The sequence below is a fragment of the Eumetopias jubatus genome, unplaced genomic scaffold, assembly GCF_037043125.1.
Source record: "Eumetopias jubatus isolate StellerSeaLion01/CBP00866 unplaced genomic scaffold, mEumJub1_p1.0 scaffold_7, whole genome shotgun sequence".
NCBI lineage: Eukaryota > Metazoa > Chordata > Mammalia > Carnivora > Otariidae > Eumetopias > Eumetopias jubatus.
This window is the reverse complement of record NW_028274813.1, coordinates 1,168,079-1,186,325: the sequence shown is the minus strand read 5'-3', so window position 1 is coordinate 1,186,325 and position 18,247 is coordinate 1,168,079. Positions and strand designations below refer to the sequence as shown.

The window sequence follows — 18,247 nt, the reverse complement described above, 5'->3', positions numbered from 1 at the left end:
AAGAAGATAAAGCACGACCAAGTTAGGGTTGTTCCAGGAAACAGAAGGTTAACACTCCAAACCAAACCAAGTAATTCATGACATTAACAAAATGAAGAAATAGTTGGAAATCTCAACAGGTGGAGAAGTATCCCCTGGTAACATTCAACCCCCATTCATGATAAAATACTGAGCAAACTGAATATACAAGTGCAAGGTTAGGAACAGCCCACAGCACCCCCCTCACTTCTGACACCCACTGCAAGTTTGGGGCCACCAAGACCACCCTCGGTTCAATAATTCACTACAAAGACTCGTGACAACTCACACTTGCCGTCGTGGCTTGTTACTGTGAAAGTCCTGCAGGGACGAGGTCCAGGCGGCCCCCCTGCCACTGCCCCCCCGCACGGGGCTTCCACACCAAATGGCCCCTGCCAACAGTCACCCACAGGCAGGCAGGACATCCCAGGGGGTTGGGGATCCCCTCCCAGGGCCCAGGGGCAAAGACCAGACCTCCTTGGGGAAGGCTCTTTTTTTTTTTTTTTTTTTTTGCTACACAAAATAGGGACTCCCTTCACCTAAATAAAGTGTATTTACAAAAAACCTACAAGAAACCCTGTAGTGTGCAGTGCCATAGTGAAACCGTGCAAGCTGCCTCCAGTGATCAGGAATTAGGGGCAGATTTCTACCCAGCACCATGTGGGAGGGCCTGGGGGGCAAACAGGCAAGGAAAAGAAGTAGAAGTTACAAGGATTCAAAAGGAATTGGGATCATTATTCCCAGAAGATCAGTTTCTGAATGTAGAAAATCCAAAGAATCTTGTCCCAGCCGGCATGGTCACCCACAGATGGGTGACCTAGACCCGCCATGATTTGTTCTCTCTCTGTCCCGGAGTTTGGAAGGCCATGGGAAGGTTGTGATGTGCAGAGCAAGTGGGAGGATGAGAGAGCGGTCCCGCTCTGAAGCCAGCCGTCCCCGCGGAGCAGGGCCCACCCTAGGAGCTCTTGCAACCTTGATTACCTCCTAAAAGCCCTGCCTCCAAAGACAGTCCACCGGGGGCCAGGACTGCCACATAGGAACTGGAGGGGGACACCATTCCATCCATAGCAAATCTCCACATAAATGACTCAGATGAAGTATTAGGCATGACCATCAGATAATCCTATTTCTATATACAAGTAACAAGCCAGTATAGAATTTTAAAAAATGTTTTAATGACACCATTTGCAAAGCACCAGATGCATCTAGCTACAAATATGCACGGACTGTACCCGAAGGAGCACAAACCACCGTGGAGAGAAGTCAGGGACTGAGCTGGGGAATATGCCAGGTCCCCACTGGAAGACCCCCCATTGTAAAGATAGCGGTTCTCTCAAACTTACCTGTAGATTCAGTGCGATCCCAATCAAAACCCTAGCTTGTTTCCTGGAAACTGACAAGTTGGTTCTAAAATCTGTGCGAATGGGACACTGGGGGGCTCAGTCGGTGAAGCATCTGCCTTCAGCTCAGGTCACGATCTCAGGGTCCTGGGATCAAGTCTGCTCAGTGGGGAGCCTGCTTCTCCTTCTACCCCTGCCCCTGCTCCTGCTCTCTTGCTCTCTGTCAAATAAATAAAATCTTTAAAAAAGGGGGCCCCTCCATTATAGCCCCAAAGTGAGAACAGCCCAAGTGCCCCAGCGGGAGAATGAGCTGGGCATATGCAAGCACGCACGCTGCTGGCTAAGAGCAGGCGTGCACATGGAGGAAGAAGACACCAGAGTGCACACTGGTTCCACGGTTACAAAGCTCCAAGCAGGTGGAGCTGTCCTGTGGAAGGGGAATGGTGGGGCAGGGGGAGGCCCGGAAAGATTTCTGGGACCCCAGGACTGTCCATACTGGATCTGAGTGCAGGGGGTTCACCTTTTTTTAATACGTTCCCATTGGGAGCATTCTCTGTTTTTGTGCTCCAAGAACTACGCTGATTGGGACATTGAAGGCAGGGTCCTCAGAAGCCCGGCCCCCAGGCCCCCAGTCTCGGGTAATGCACCGGCTGTGGTACCTCACGGTCTGTCGTAGACCCTTGGAATTACTGGACCACACGTGTGTATGACCCGGTCCAAGTGTCCAGCCTTTTCAGTAATAAAGAAAACCACACTGTGGCTCTGTGGCCTCACAGCAGAGCCCCTTCCTAGAGCCTTAGGGAGCATGTGCTCAGCCACCTCCAGGCAGGAGGAGGGGAGCCCCCACAGCCCCCACCTGCCCTGCCGCGCTCAGTGACACCTGGGCTCGCCTGGGACCACGCCCTGCAGGTCCACCTGTCTGCCCCAGTCTCGTGGGTAGAGGTGGAGTGGTGGGGTGGTGACAGGCCCAGGCATAGAGGAGACTCCGAGGCCATGGGCCAGGCGGCCTGTCCCAGAGATGCTCCAGGCCCGCCTGCTGGCGTGGACCCTTGCTGGACCCCAACCCTGAGGCCCCACCACCCTTCCTGGGATCTCCTGTCTGCTCTTAGAGGGGGTCCCACTGGGCAGGGCACACGTTTGCTGCCAAAGAAAATAGGTCAGAGGGTTTATGACCTCACCCATCTGGTGTCATCACTCAGTCCTTTGGATGTGGCCAGAGTTAGAATTACACTTTGACAAGTGGACTTTCTTTGAACATCGGGAACATTGTTGTGAACGTACCTGTGTGCCTTGTTTGGTGAACTTTTCCCATGAGACATCCTTAGGTATCCAGAATCCTGGAAGGTTCCTCATTGGACTCTGTGTTGTCTACAAAAAAACAGAATGACATTAAGAGATGCTTTCCTTTCTGTCATTTGGTATTTGTATTAAGAGTGGCGGTCACTCACAGAGCTGCTGCCCCATGAGGGGTGAAAGCAATCTCACCTCACATCGGCTGGATCGGATCGGCTGCAGGAACACAAACCCTACCAGCTCCCTGGGGCTGGAAGAGAAGATGGGGCAGATCTGGCGGGCAGGGAGTCTGGCCTCTTCCTGGCACCCCCAGCTCACGTCTGGCCTCTGCCTGCACTGATCCCCTGCCTGGTCTCTGTCCAGGGACCATGTTGTCCTCTCCTGTACAGACCCCCCCCAGCTCCCCAGCTTCTGTGTTCCCGCCCAGGTGAACAGCCCAGACCCTCTCGGTGCCCCAAGAAACGGTCTGCCAGGGCCAGGCATCTGCCTTTGGTGCCACCAGCCCCAGCTGAGCAGGGGGACCCTCCCCTCTGTGTGGGTCCAGGCCTCAAGGGCAGGCAGAAGGGCATGGGCTGGAACCCCAAATCTGTCCATGGTTGTCCATCCCCCCAGCATAGCTTTGGGGTGCACACGGTCCCTGAACTCATAGACCACCAGACCTGGGTGCACGGCTGAGGGGGCGTCATCGGGGTCCCCTCTGGCCACCCCCCCACACACATGGGGGCTTGCTTTCCCACGCACGACCTCCGAGGGTGAGCCCTGTAGGTGGGCGCCCTTGGAGGGCTGGGATGTGATTTTGTTGAAGGAGCCCTTGGTTTCCTTACACGGGTAGCCACTAGCTATTTCCACATGCACCGTCACCGACTGCATCAGCCACTGGGAGGGCCCCATCTACAGATTCCCTCGAGGCCTGGGGACCCACCTGCCTCTGCACCCCCTCAAGCCCCTCCTCTAGGGCCCCCTCGCTGGGTCCTCCTCTTCTCCCCCTCCAGATGTTGGGGTGCCCCAGGGCCTGGACCTCAAACCACTTCTGTCTACACCCACTCCCTGGGCTGCCTTGCCCAGCCCCTGATGAAGCACCGTCTACCCCACAGTACAGAGTTTACGATGCCCGACATCTGGTCCCCCAGTATGTTCACGTACCGCTGTGGCAGACGGGATTCCATCAGTGGCTCCCCAGGACTCCCTGCACCAACCCAGAACCTGTGACCGTGGCCGTGGCGAGATGCCTGTCCGTGGCTGCGTTGTTACGTGGCAGGGTGACCTGCATAGCCGGATTTCTGGGATGGCCTGACCGGGTCACATGAGCCCTTAAAAGAGGCTGACAGCAGAAGGGGAAGCCACAGAGGCCCAAGCAAGACAAGGATGGGGGCGCCTCCCACGCTGGTTTTGAGGAGGCAGGGGCCACATGAGAAGGCGTGTGGGCACTCCGCTCGGCAGAGAGCAGCCCCCCCGGCAGGCCGGCAGCCGCAGGGGGTGGGGGCCTCCGTCTGACAACCAACAACGGCAGGAATGGAGTCCAGCACCCGCTTGAGTGTGCGGCACCCCCGCTCCAGCCGAGAGGCTCCAGCCACCTGCCTGATCCGTGCTGCATGTCTGACCTACAGACGGCCGGCGGTGTCCCCCAGACCCACCCCTCCTGTCTCACTTCCCTCCGTGTCTCCCGGACGCTGGCAAACTAACAGGCCTGAAACGGAAGCCTTCGCTGCACCGAGTGTCCTGTTTCTAGCACCGGTCCAGTCAGCCCCTCGCGGCTTTTGGCCAAAGACCTTAGGATCCTCCCAATACCCTCTTTTGCTCATATCCACCTCCAATCCTGTGCAGACCTCGTGGGCGTCATGGGCCAGCGACCCAGCCTTGGAACCTCAGTCATCCCCTGTGCATGCATGACGCGGGCCACTAGCTGGAGATCCTGGAGAGTGAGGGGCCGTGCTGGGTGTGAAGCCCGGGCGCGTGGCGGCTCGCCGCGGGGACAGGCGCCATCTGCTGTTTCCCCGGCATCTGGAACAGAGCTCCTCAGGGTCGAAGGATGGCTGGTGGAATGAAGATCCATTTTCAGCTGCGGGCACGGTGCTTGCCCGAAGGCCAGGAGCTGCAGTCAGTTCAGAAACTTACCCGAATTCAGGAAAGCCTGGCGTGGAGCTCTGGGTGGTCTGGCAGGGCCCCTGGCCCTGAGCCACCCCACCCCCACCCCCACCCCCGCCACCGTGGTGCCCAGCCCACGAGCCACGCCGATTAGGAAGAGCGACAGGCTGTAGCACCGGGAGTAATTATCCATGACAATGAAACAGCGCAGACCTGCGTGGAGGACAGTCCTCTGGGCCCCTGTGTGTGTGTCTCCTGAGCAGAGGCCTTGCAGCTCTTTCCAGGGATGCAGTGAGCAGATCACCAGGGAGAACAGGAAGCAGCATCTTTCCCTCAAGGTGGAGGATGGATTTGCTGTCCAGGATCCTGATGACACCTCCGTCTGGGGCCAGGATGGGCAGGCTTGCCACCAGTGCCCTGGGAAGGTCGGTGTTTCCCAGACGCAGGCTCCTGCCCTGTGTGCACCGCACCCACGTGGGCCCGAGGGATGTGGCGTGAAACAGACCCGCTGCGCCGTGAGTGACGGGCTCCCGTGTCCCAGGGCTTTGGGCGGCATCCCTGACAGGGAGGCGCCCCTGTCACTTGCAAGCAGGGTGAAATCTCAGACCCTTCCGCGCTTGACGCTCAGCTCCCTTTTCCGTCCTTCCCCTTCCCTCTGTGGGGACCAGCCTCTGGTAAATCCCGAGTGCATGGCAAAGGGCACTGTGTTCTCGTGGGGGGAAGGGGGTGTGAGGAGAGGAAGACGCCAGGTTGGGCCGGCCTGGTGTTGGGCTGCAGCTGGAAGTCGCAGAGCACACTCAGTTTCACACACGCAGACGTAGAGAGGTACGGACGTGTGTGCGTGCGTGTTTGTGGAGGCCGGCCCCAGCGGGCATCCCCGGCGCCCAGCTCTTGCTCTCACCGCTCTTGGCAGCAAGGGGCCGGGTCTCCTTGGAGAAAAGGCTGAGCTGAGTGACCTCAGCATCCTGTACCAGCAGGTAAGGACGCATCAGAGGGACGCAGGAACTGACTGAAGGTTACAGACAGTATTCCCTCGAGCAAACCAGCAGTCCAGATGTAAGAGTGTACCCCCCCAAGACAGAAGGAAACACCAGCCTCGTCGAAGACTCTCACACTCTCTCCCCACAAACTACTTACTAACTAATGAGTATGAAATGCTCACAGCTCACCCCGCGGTGAGGGTGTCGCCAGGTGCCATCTCACCCCAGTGCCGGGACTCCACAGGAGTGGCAGCATGTGACGGGGAGGACGGGGCCTCCCCCCGAGGTGGTCCAGTAGACACGCAGAAGGCACAGGAGACTCTGCAGAGACCCCAGAGGATGTCACTGAGACAGTGCGTGTGTTAGATCAGTGGCGATTTCCCGATCTTTCAGGTTGCACCACAGTTATGCAGGAGAGAGTCCCGTGGCTCTGAAAATACTCTCTCGGGTGTTAAGGGCAACAGGCATCGTGTCTGCAACTTATTCTCAGATGGTGCAGGAATAAATTGTTATACGGAACAGAGAGTGAATATTAAGGCAAATGCCCTAAAATGCAGACAATCGGGGAATCTGTGGAAGGAGAGAGAGAAGCCAGTGTGTTTTTGCACTGAGTGTACCACTTTTCTGTAAATTGGGAATTATTCTGAAATAAAAAGTTGGATAAAAGCAAAACAATTCCACATAGTTTCCACAGGTGCCCACGTAGACAAGTGAATGTTTAGGAATAGTCTGGAGGGTTGTGGAAAGGTGTGTAACATGTGACCTCAAAGGAGAGCGGGATTGCAGGCAGTGGTGGGAGGAGCCTCAGCGGGGCCTGCGGTGTGCAAGGAGGCATCCCGGGCAGCTTGTGTGAGCCGACGTGGGGGTGACAGTAGGAAGAGGCAACAGCGGACACAGCGGGGGGTGCCGATGTGGGAGAGCCGAAGGAGGCAGGGCTGGGGGGACGGCGGCCTCGCCTTCCGAGTGGAGCAGGCCCGGGGAACAGGAGCTGGACCACAGGGGAGTGTCACTAGCCCAGACGAGGCCAAGCAGTGGAATGAGCAGCGGCAGGACACAGAGGCCTTCCCCTTCGTGCCGGCTTTCTGCTCCGACGGCTTTGCCCATAGTCTCAGAGCGGCTGCCGCAGCTCCAGACCTTGTACCTGGCCTCACAGCAGGTCCAGGGAAAGGGAGAGCCTTCCCTCCAGGAGGCAGACTGAATCCCTGGCCCACCTCTCACTGGCCAGAACTGGATACGTGCCATTCCGATGGCACTGGGCTGAGACCAGAGGTTCTCAGTGTGTGGACTTGAATAAGGACCTCCTGGGCACCTGTTACAGATGCAAATTCTCTGACTCAGAAAGCGCGGGGCTAGTTCCCATCCCTGCTTTAACAGGAGGCCCCCTGGGTGATCTGGATGCAGGCTACGCACCCCGGGGCCACATCCAGGGGAGGAAGGGCAGACGGGGCGGGGCTGCTCCACTGCAGGCCAGTCAGGAGTGTTCATGGTCCCAGTTCTGCGCATTTCACAGAAATGGAATCCTACTGACTGTGGCCTCTCGGGTCTGCTCCTGTCACTCAGTGGTGTTCTCCGTCCGTCTGCCATGCCGCCTGTGTCCCACCGTGAGGTAGACCGCAGTTTGGCCTGTCTCCAGCCTCCGGCCTTAGTGAGTGCTGACGATCCATGTGGCTGCGTGCTTTCAGCCCCAGGCGGCACGGGGAGGGGTGCTGCTGGGGCAGGGCTGACCCCTGCGTGGCTCACTGAGGAACCACCAGGCTGTTTCCCTCTCCGTTCCCGCCAGCACCGTGGAGGGGCTCGGACGCCAACACCGACACCTCTTACCCTCTGACTGGTTCTAGTGCACGAGGAGGCCCTGCCCTGAAGGAGGTGTGCAGGGGGAGCCTGAGATGCGGTGGCCGGCGGTGGGCGTTCGGAGGTGTGCTAGACGCATCCTGGGAGGGCTTCCTGCAGCCATGGCTCACTTGGCCGCCTCCACGCTGCCCTGCCCGGGAGCTCAGCCTCTGCCCTGTGGCCTCCACCCCCTCCAGGAGCCCAGTCCTGAGCTTCACCCCGCCCCTGCTGCATCTCACCAGCCGGGCAGAGGGCTGATGTCACTGCCAATAATGCCGTCACCAGGGCTCAAGGCCGCTCGCCATTCCTCTTCTTCTCAGACCCAGCTCTGGGCCCAGGGTGCTTTCGGGCTCAGCCGGCCGGCCGGGGAGGTGGCTGGGCTCCACCTGCCCTGTCCATAGGCCCCAGGACGGTTCCTCCCCGAGATTGGGACTGGGGAGGGCCACACACCACCACCACCAGCCCCCGCCACCCCCCCTGCGGCGGTGCTGCCCCCTGGTGTCCACGCACCACACCTCCAGGGGCCACCCCTGGGAACGCATGGCCCTTTGTCAGGAATTAACTTGGCATGTGTGCAGGACCCCAAGACCAACGTCTAACTGACTTTGAGCACACCCTCGTGTCAGGCCAGCTTAGGCCAGGGACATACACAACTCAGTGTACCCAGCAGCTCTGTGGGCAGGTACAGTGGCCAGCCCCGAAAACAGTGAGCTGTTCTCAGGAGACCTTCAGATGGTCTGGGGAGCCTAAGTGCTCCGTGCCATGTTGGGGTGCATCCCATGCCAGCGCTCCTCACTCCCTGGGCACCACTCAGGAGGACCTGCACATGGGCTGCCCCAAGGCCCTCCCCTGCAACATCCCTCCTGGGGTCAGGAGGCTTCGGGGGGGGACTTGTACCCCTTCTAGACCCACTGCAGACCACAGCAGTCCAGAACTCCCAGCTACCCCATTCTGAGTCCTCGTCCCCCCGCTGTTTGGCCTCTCCTGAAGGCTGCGCCCAGGTTGCCACCAGCTGTACCAGGAGAGTGGGGTGGGCTGAGGAGGGGTCCGGCCCTACACCTGACCAGGAGCGTCTGTCAGGGCAGGAAGCTGGAGGGCGTCTGGTCGAACGGTCCAGTAGGTTGGTTTACACGTGGGTGCTGAAATGTCGGGTGACCTGGCCGGGCTCCCCAGCTGGCATGGTGCTTGTCCATGCACACGGCCGGCTGTCCCCCAGGGTTCCTTGAGGAACAGGAAGGGGACTACCCAGGCACAGGCCCTGTCCAGGGAGCCGGGAAGGCAGCCGTGAGCCACATGAACGAGGGAGGAGCAAGGCCCAGAGTGAGTGTGTGCGTGTGAGGGCGCAGGTGGGTGGGCGAGGAAGGGTCTCACACACAGGTATCTGATCTGGTCACTAGCACTCGGCAACCCCACTGCTCACCAGAGAAGTTTCCATAAACAGCGTGAGTCAGATGAAAGGCGAAGGTCTGTGGTCAGTGAGTGAAGACAATAGCATGACTCATCAAGGAGGGGAGCACCACCAGGCAGGGGGCACTGACGCAGGCTGGGCCTGGGGTCAAGCTGGGCACTGGCGCCCAGGCCAGCCCTTGCCCACGCCCTCCCCAGCTGCCCCTGTCCAGCTGGCATTCGGACCTGGTGCCCTCTGCCTGCTGCCCCCCAGACCTTGCCCTGGGTGGCCCCGCACCCAGCATGCAGCTGGCCCATGGCATCAGGGTTCCCCTAGCAGCCGTCAGCTAAGGTAAGCGCGCCCTGCACACTGTGTACAGTGGATCGGTTGGTGTCTTAGTGCGGACACCCCAGCTGTTTGGGCCCTCAGCCCAGAGCTTCTCCTGGTCCCCAGGGGTCACTGTCCCTCCTCATACACATTTTCTCATTTCACGCGGCCCCAAGCCGTCACTGCAGACACCCTCCGAGACCGGCCGGCGAAGGAGACCCTCCAGGTCACCCCTTCTGACCTTGGAACCCCGCTCACTGTACCCTAGCCCCGCGCACCCGGCTCCAGCCACCTGATCCCGCCCACGCCGGCCCCGCCCACGCCAGGCCCCGCCCACACCGGAGGAGGCGTGCCCCGGCGGCTGGTGCGATTGGCTACCTGAGGAGGCCTCCAGCGGACCCCTTGCCCAGGGCTGGGGCCGCACGTGCCAGCGACCCCAGCCCACCTGTCGTCCTTCCCTCCTGTCCGAAAACACTGGTCCCAGGGCAGTACTGAGGCGCCGGGACCAGGTGGCTTGTGGCAGCTTCTCAGGCTGAAGCGTGGAAAGACCCAGGAAGAACCCCCAGGTGGGACACTTGTGCACCTGCCAGGGGCCCTCAGACAGCCTCGTCACCCTGGTGCCCGAGGGGCAGGCTCTGAGCTCCCCGAGGACGGAGGACAGAAAGCCTCGACAGAGCACGTTGGGCCAGACAGCTGAGAGGCCAGCAGCCCCTGTGCAGGTGTCCAGCTGGTCACTGGAGGCCGTGGGACAGAAAGGTGGGGACAGGCTCCCCAGGGAAGGGCCCGCGAAGAGGGAGGCAGAGACCGGAGGAGGGCCGGGGATGGCTGAGAACAGCTGAGAAGCCAGCAGCCCCTGCGCAGGTGTCCAGCTGGTCACTGGAGGCCGTGGGACAGAAAGGTGGGGACAGGCTCCCCAGGGAAGGGCCCGCGAAGAGGGAGGCAGAGACCGGAGGAGGGCCGGGGATGGCTGAGAGAAGAGCCGGGACTGGTCCTCCTCCAGAGCCCCCCGAAGGAACCAGCGCTGCCGACACCCTGATCTTGGACTTCCAGCCCCAGACAGAACTGGGAGAGAACAAGTTTCATGGCAAGCCCCCGGGCCTGTGTTAATTGGTTACAGCAGCCCCTGCAAACCAGCACAGGGCACCCCATGGAAGGCTCACGGGCCCCTCCCGCGGCACCCAGCTCTCTCCCTAGCGCAGAGCATTCTGGACAGTTCCCAGAAGCCACGGCACATCACTTCGAGAGCCCAGGGGCTCACACCCCTCCAAGAGAGCCCTGGAGGAAAGTGTGTGCCCGAAGAGGTAAAGGACATCATTTCATCGGAAAGGAACTTGGGACCGGCATGCATTTTTGCAACTTTATTTCCAGACTTATTTTCTAATTGTGTCTTTTCAATGTCTCTCACTGCAAGGAAGGACAGTGGACTGCCTGCTGCCTTCCAGACACGAGAACGTAACTTGGCACCATGGCCCGGCACAGCTCCTGTGAAGGGCAGGCGCCTGGGGGTGCCCGGGCCCCTCCGCGGGGCATGCAGCCTGCTGGGCTCCTATTTCAGAGTGCCTGAGCAGAGATAGTGGGTCAGCCCCCCACACTGACCCGGGAGGTGGGTGTTATTGACCCTGTTACAGGCGGGAAACCAAGGCTGCGCCGTGACCTGGGTGCGACGATGCTGGCTGGTGCAGAGCCAGGCCCCGACTCCAGGCTTCATGGTGGCGTGCTCTACCCGAACTCCATCCGCACCTTGCTGTGGGGATGGAGGCCTGGGCGTCACCTGCTCACTCCTGACCCCCCTGTTCCGAGCCCTCAGCAGCTTCCCCCCTGACAGTGAAGCCAGGAAGCCTCGATGCACAGGAATTCCAACTATTCTCCGAGGCTCTTTGGTGGCCGTGTCACCCTTCCTGGGGTGTCCGCCAGCATTCCCGGCTTGGGCACCCTCCAGAATATATGCCGGCCGCCCTGCTGGAAGCTCCACCGTAGGGTCCACAGCAGCCTGTGGCCTCAGACCCGCTCAGCACGGAGCAGCCCAGGGCCCTCAGGGCTGGGCTGCTACCCCCACCGCTCAGGCCTCAGCTGTCCCGCCGTGACCAGGCACTGTGTGAAGCTCCCAGTTTGCACGGGCACGTTGAGGCATGACACAAAGGTCCCGGGTTGTACGATCGCGGTCATCCAAGCAATGCTTTGTAGAGAAGTGCGGAAGATACAGTCATCACGGTGGATACTGACCGGGCACCTACTCCGTGCGTGGCCTGGGCCAGCTGCTGGCAGCACTAGGCGGGCACGAGGCCTCTGCCGAGGCCCTGCTGTTCGCTAATAGCCGGGTGAACCAACCAACTCGAGTGCAGAGGAGGAGACCATCCTGCCTGCCATGTGCTGCCAGGGCACCCCACAGCCTGGAGCATCGCCCTTCCCCTGGGCATGCTGCCACCTTCTGTACGGGCCCCAGTGGGACCGTCCAGGGGTGCTGGGACCCTGAGGGGCAGGGGATTACGGAGGGCATGGCTCCAGGAATGAGAGATCGGCGACGTGCTTTCCAGAGGGGGCTGCACAGCCAGCGCCATGAACCCTGGCTAGCAAGCTCTCAGTGGATGGGGAAGCCACAGCCCTGGCCCCTGGGCTCCCATGATGGCCATCCTGCCCTGCAGGACACTGGGCTCAGCGCGACTATTCATTCAGCCTCTCCAGAGTGTCCAGTGAGCCCCGCAGGGCCGGCTCTGACTCTGATGGGTGGACAGTCCTGGGGAATGTGGAGTCGTTTGTGAGCGACGTGGGCAGTGGCACCTCCTCTGAGTCCTTCGAACACGTGAGCTTGGTGACTTCTGCTTTTGCAGAGTACTTTTTCCATTCCTTGTGGATTCTGGACACCTCTTGCCGTGAATGGTCCGTGGCCAGCACATAGATGATGGGGTCGGCCACGCTGTTCACCGTGGACAGGCACAGGAACACCGCAGAGAGCTTGCACAGGCTGGCTTCAAAGGCATGCATGACGCCCGGGTCTCCCTTGTAGTAGGAATAGGCCACGGCTTTAGTGAGGAGCACCAGGTGGTAGGGGGCAAAGCAGACCAGGAAGATGGTCACAACCGCTATGGCCGAGTGCTTCACCTTGGCCTTCTGGGCGTCGCTCAGGCCCGTGCTCAGCTTGATGCTCCTGAAGATGCGCTGGTTGGTGAACGCGATGATGAGCAGGGGGATGGCGAACCCCATGGTGAAGCGCAAGTAGTAGTACCCAGCAATCTTGGCGTCCATCGATGCCTCGAAGCATGTCTTCTCCTCGTCCATTTTAAACACCGGGCAGTGAGCGAGCCCGACGACAATAAAGACGGACGCGGAGATGAGGGCGGCGGTCCACTGGTGGCGGCGGCCGCGGCTCTCCAGGGCGTACACCACCGCCGTGAAGCGGTCGCAGGAAATGCAGCACAAGAAGAGAATGCTCACGTACAGATTGCAGAAAAAGATATAGCCCGTCACCCTGCAGGCCCAGATGCCCAGAATCCAGTAGTGCTGGTTCTGGATGTAAATGACCCAGAGGGGCAGGGTGCTGATGTAGAGCAGCTCGCAGAGCGCCAGGCAGAACAGGTAGACGGCCAGCACGTTGCCCTGGAGCACCTGCAGCAGCGTGAGCCAGGCCGTCAGGCAGTTGGCTGGCAGCCCCAGCACGAACACCGTGCTGTACACCACCACCAGGAACACTCTGCTGTCCTCGAAGGACCCGTTGCAGTTCGAGGTGACCACACCAGGGAGCACGGTCACTGGCCCAGGGCTGGTTACTGCACTGGCGTTTCCTGTGGGACAGAGACAAAGCATGAGGACAGGCCTCCCTGGGAACCACCTGGGAGAGACTTTATGGCGCTAAGAAAGGGTAAGATTCAGGCTAACTCCAGACTAGACACACCAGGTGCTTACGCATTTCCAAGTGGGTTCCTTAAAATGACTCTCCGACCTCTGGTCTCCAACCCGACGGCGTTACGGACAGAATACACGGGCTGGTGCAGTACCCAGCCCTTGGGGCGGGAGGTAAGGCCGCAGAGGGAATTAAGCTTGCTAAGTGGCTGACAGAGCAACAGGGAGACTATCACGGATGACCCAGGGGCCCGATGTAAGCAGCAGCCACTGGTGACTTGGCCGAGGGAGGAAGGGGCCGCGGGCCCTGGGAAGCAGGCGAGGGAACGGATCCTCCCCTAGCGCCTCCGGAAGGAATGCAGCTCGTGCCACCCCATCTTGGCCCATCTCCCACGGCTCACCCCCAGGACGATGACGATAGTAAGTCTGCACTTTTAAGCTTCTAAGTTTGTGGGAATTTGAAGCAGCAACCACAGGAAAGAGGTCAAATTTCTGATAATGCTTTTAGCAGAAAGGCTTTTATTGCTTGAGTCAAAAATAGCTCTCTTTTGATTACTATCCATTTGGTGTGTTTTTTCCAGCCTTCTACCTCCGAACCATCTGCATCCCCATGTTTTAGATGTGACACTTAGGAGAAGCTTGTGGCTGGATTTGAAAACTGGACGCTCTGAGCTCTGTTACTGCGTGCGGTCCGTTAATATTGATACGGTTTTGTTTCCCCCTCATTTTGTGCTCTTCTGTCTGCCCTTTCTGTTCCCCTTCCGCCTTCTGTGACAGGTTGAATTGCGTTCCCCACCCCCAGAAAAATACTTGGTGAAGACCTGCCCCCAGCAGCTCAGAGCATGGCTGGAGGTGGTCAGGTTACAGGGAGGTCATTTGGGAGGGCCCTAACCCCCGGGGACATTCGAGCACAGGGACACATGCAGGGCAGACTCTGTGTGTGGGACACGGAGAAGGCGGCCATCCACAAGCCCAGGAGGGCGGCTGGAACACGTTCTTTCTTCCGCACCAGCAAACACACACCCCTTCTGGATTTGTTCAGTTCTTGAATGCTGTTTCCCCCCCACCCCAGTGGTTTGGAAATTACCATTAGGTCTATTTGTAGTCTTGCAGAGACTACCGTGGAAATGGAATGTGCAGGTTTGTAGCACCTGGAGCTCGTCAGAGCCTGCAGCCTCCTGAACGTGCAGGAGCCTCGGGCGTCGTCCATCCAGTGCCCCGACGGGCCTGTGTGCCACTCTGGCCTGGTGTGGCGGCTCGTGTGTTTGTATCCTCACACGTGGGCATGGTTGTCCGCCATGTGCAGGACGAGCCACCTGGCAGCCGGGCTCCCGCCAGCTGCCCTCCCTTAGTCTCTGGCCTCAGGACCTCCTCCGGCCGCGGAGAACAGGAGCCTGTGGGACGCCCTCTTCACGCGGTTCCAGCAGGTGGTCTCCTGGGGGTCCTGGCCTCTCAAGCCGTGAGGAGCTGTCACCCGTTGGTCTGACTTTGGACCCTCTGCATCCGAGAGCGTATAAATGCCACCGTTGCGCACAGACCCTGTGTCCGGCCCCTCGGGGCTCTGCTCTGTTTGTCTGCCACACGAGGCTCCTGGTCCCACCCGTCGGAGCCCGTGGCCTCCGCCCTGTCCTCGACCCGCAGTGCCAGCCGGTGTCCCACGACGTCTCTCCGTCTGTGTCGGTCCAGGTTGTGCCTTTTTAGAAGTCAGTGATACACTTTCATCACCCGAGCTCGGGGGGCCAGAGGGCAGGGGTCCTGGGATTCACTCCAGAGCTGGTTTCCCGGCAGCTCTCACGCTGGGGCTGTCCTTTGGGGTCGTGTAGGCAGGTGTCCCCTTGCAGACCCCACGCCCACCCCACATGACAGCCCGGGGCTTCCCTGCCGCCCCCATCAGTTGGGAAGAGAACAGCAGTGAACCAGCACGGGAATGGAAAACAGGCTCTGGGGCATCACGTCGGTGAGCGTCCCCGTGCTGATTCTCCCTGAGTCACTGTGCGGTGCCATGTGGAGTCCAAGGCCCAGAGACGTTCAGGGCTCTGGAGTTCCGGGGACCCGAGGGGCCCCGTCAGTGCACAGCCTCGGGCACCCAGCCAGCCCAGTGCCCACGGGGAAGACAAGCTTTCACGGACCTCTGCCAACGGGTGACCCGGGCTTCAAGGGACTTCCTAGTGGGAACATGTTGAGGCTGGCTGATGGGCCACGGCGTGCCAAATGGGTGCCCCAGGGGAGTGCTCCCTGCCGTGTCCCATCCATGCCTGGACACAGGGACTCCTCCAGGCCCCACTCCAGTGCCCATTTGTCAGGGAGGACTCTGGAGGAGGGTGTGACCCGACGCCCACCTGCCCATCACCACCCCGTCCAACAGCAAGGAGGCCCGACCCCATGCTCGCGCTGCCAGAGCCCGAGGTCGGTCCTCACCTGCCCTCCCTCCCGGGTGCTCCTGAGGGGCAGGGGACATGTGGGTGGATGAGTCATGAAGACAGAGTGCTGTGCTGCGAGGGGCGACCCCAGCGCTAAGGGTCAGGGACACGGCTGTGCCTCACGCATTGTCTGGGGACCTGCCGTGGGGAAGGAAGCTGCCACGTGCCAGGCACCGCCCGCTCCTGCCCAGCCTGCTCTCCTGGGCACCCTCTGAGCCCCCGACCTGCACCCAGAGCCTCCCCGGAGCCTCTCCTCCCTCCCACCCTCCCCTGGGACCCATCATGGGGATGAGCGTCTGTGGCCTCCGAGGTGATGCGTGCTTCCCAGAGCCTGTGCCCCTGGGCTCTGCCTTTCCGTTCCTCCGGAGATGCCGCGCCATCCTAGCCCTGGACCCCACCTCTACTCCCCCGAGGTAAACATGCTCCCGAGGTCAGCAGGGAGCGTGGACAGCTGCCAGCCCAATGCCAATGCAGGCCGATGGCTCCTCTGGCCACGGCGTCCCCCCGCCCCCTGGTCTGGCCGGGCCTCGGTGAAAGCACGGAAGGGAGCTGTGGCTTCTCGTGCCCCTGAGTCACGACGCCGCGGCCTCCCCACATGGACGTCCACTGGGTTAGGAAAGCAGCACATTCCAAAGGCTAACCTCGCCGCGGGTGTCTGGCCAGGGCACCTCGCTGGGTCTCGGCAGCCTGGCCGGGCAGGGCCACTGTTGCAGAGTGCGGGCCGCCGGCGGCACCTGGCTTATTTTCCTGCTGGGGCTTCATGGTCAGGCCTCCAACAATGCGTCCCTGAGCGACAGGGTCCATCAGCCTCACGGCCGGACCCTGACGCCTGGTCATTCCACTCACGCATCTCCCCCAGTGCTCTGATTCTGGTAGAATGCACGTAATAGAAAAGTTACCGTCTTTGCATTTTTATGTGGGCAGCTCAGAGCTGTTGGCGACATTCCCGTTGCCATGCAGCCACCACCGCTGCCCCTCCACAGGACGCTTGTCATCTTGTGAGACCCATCCCCCATCCCCATGACGCCGGAGCTCCACTCGGCTGCCCGGGCGCCTGCCCCCCGCATTCCGGAGGTCCCCACGGGGGTGTTCTTGTGCCTGGCTTCTCTCCCTTGGACCATGTCCTCAAGGGCCACCCACATCCCAGCCGGCAGCACACGAGTCACAGTCCCGTGTGCTGGAGCCATCCGAACCTGTGTCCTTTGGCAGAAGGACGCCCGGCTCGTCCCCACGTCCATCTGCAGAGGGACGCCCGGCTCATCCCCAGGTCCGTCTGCAGCTTGTCCCCACGTCTGTCTGCAGTAGGGGCACCTGGCTTGTCCCTAGGTCCGTCTGGGGTGGGACACCCGGCTTGTCCCCACGTCCATCTGCAGAGGGACGCTCGGCTCATCTCCAGGTCCGTCTGTGGCTTGTCCCCACGTCTGTCTGCAGAGGGACACCCGGCTCGTTCCCACATCTGTCCGTGAGTCCTGCTGCCCGGGACATGAGGTGGAGCTTTACCTCAACACCCTGCTTTCACTTCTTTTGGGTAAATACCCAGAAGTGGAATTGCCGTGTCATAGGGAAGTTCTATATTCAGCTTTTTGAGGAACCGCCCAGGGGCTTTGCCCACAGCCGCACCACCTTTTGCTCCCACCAACCGTGCTCGGGGTTCCAGTTCCTCCACAGCCTCGCCGACACTTGGCGACTGGATTTTTAAGAGTCGTCACTGTGATGGGGCAGGGTGGCCGTGTGGCTGACCCCCCCGGACCCCCCCTTCTGAAGGCCTTGGACAGGTGCTGCCATCCCCACGCGGAGGCAAGGGGCTGGCGCTCAGGGACGTGAGTGCAGCCAGGCCCAGTTATAGGTTCTTCCCCAAGACCGGGGTGGCAGCGGCGGGTGGAGGGGGCACAGGGGGTATGGGCTGCCGCGGATCTCAGGCAGGAGGGGAGGGCACCCTGTATTTGCTGGGGCTGCCCTGCAGGTCCACACGGGGGACCCTGACCTCCGGGGAAGAGAGCTCCTGGTTGGGGTGATGAAGCCCCGGGAGACGGGGTGAGAGGCTCCTGTGGGGCGTCTGAGACAGCTCTGGGGCTCTGCACTGCCCCAGAAATGGGAAGGGTGGGGGGCCCTGGTGCCCCCCCAGTCCTGTTCCTGCTCTTTCCTAGCACTTCAAAACAATAAAGAAACAGATGCCCCCTGATGTCTTGACGGAGAGTCTCCACCTTCACTGTTTATGACTTAGTTTTTATTTCGGTAAATCTATTTTTGCATGCTAGGTTTTGAACTAAGTATCCCCGTTTGAGGCAAAGCGCATTGTACAGAAATTCTTACAGGCTCCCTCCTAAATGTTTAAAGTCAAAGGAGACGGACGTGAAGGGAGGGCGCTCTCACCTGGCATATATGAGGGTTCCGACATCATGGTGGCTCTAAAAGAGTGCCTAGTACTCGTCATACATTCTGTCGATCCTATTGAGAAGTTTGCTCTGAGAATTTAAAATGACCTGGAGAAAGAGGAAAGTGAAATGACTTTGGGGAAATCAGATTAAATCACAAATGAAGCCATTCAACAGATGCTTAGTGAGCATTTACTTTGTGCCAAATCTTGTATTTATCCTATGGGATACAACAGCAGCTCCTTAATATATAAAGGAATATCTACAAATCAATTAAAATAAGTTTCAAAGCCAATAAGCAGATAATTCACAAAAGAAATTAAAACAGCTCCTAAAAATTCAAAAAGAAATGTTC

The 18,247-nt window shown here is 59.9% G+C and overlaps 2 protein-coding genes across 3 annotated transcripts in view; both read right to left on the bottom strand.

The window, feature by feature from the left end:
* Positions 1–17,976, bottom strand: part of CDCA4 (cell division cycle associated 4) — a 30,606-nt gene extending 12,630 nt beyond the window's left edge. The window contains exons 1-2 of one of the 2 annotated variants that reach the window (XM_088024416.1): positions 17,891–17,976; positions 2,640–2,726 (exon numbers count right to left, since the gene is read on the bottom strand). In XM_088024416.1, coding sequence (XP_087880542.1) covers positions 2,640–2,711 — 72 coding nt within the window. In that variant the 5' untranslated portion in view covers positions 2,712–2,726; positions 17,891–17,976. Of the gene's footprint in view, positions 1–2,639; positions 2,727–2,843; positions 3,036–17,890 lie in introns of those variants that run through there. The other variant, XM_028096756.2, reaches the window with a different exon arrangement.
* GPR132 (G protein-coupled receptor 132) lies at positions 10,604–17,974 on the bottom strand. Its single transcript, XM_028095779.2, has 2 exons — positions 17,891–17,974; positions 10,604–13,039 (listed from the first exon to the last, which is right to left on the bottom strand). The coding sequence occupies exons 1-2, from the start codon at positions 17,949–17,951 to the stop codon at positions 11,922–11,924; spliced, it is 1,179 nt and encodes a 392-aa protein (XP_027951580.1). The 5' UTR covers positions 17,952–17,974; the 3' UTR covers positions 10,604–11,921.
* Positions 17,977–18,247: the final 271 nt, after the last annotated feature.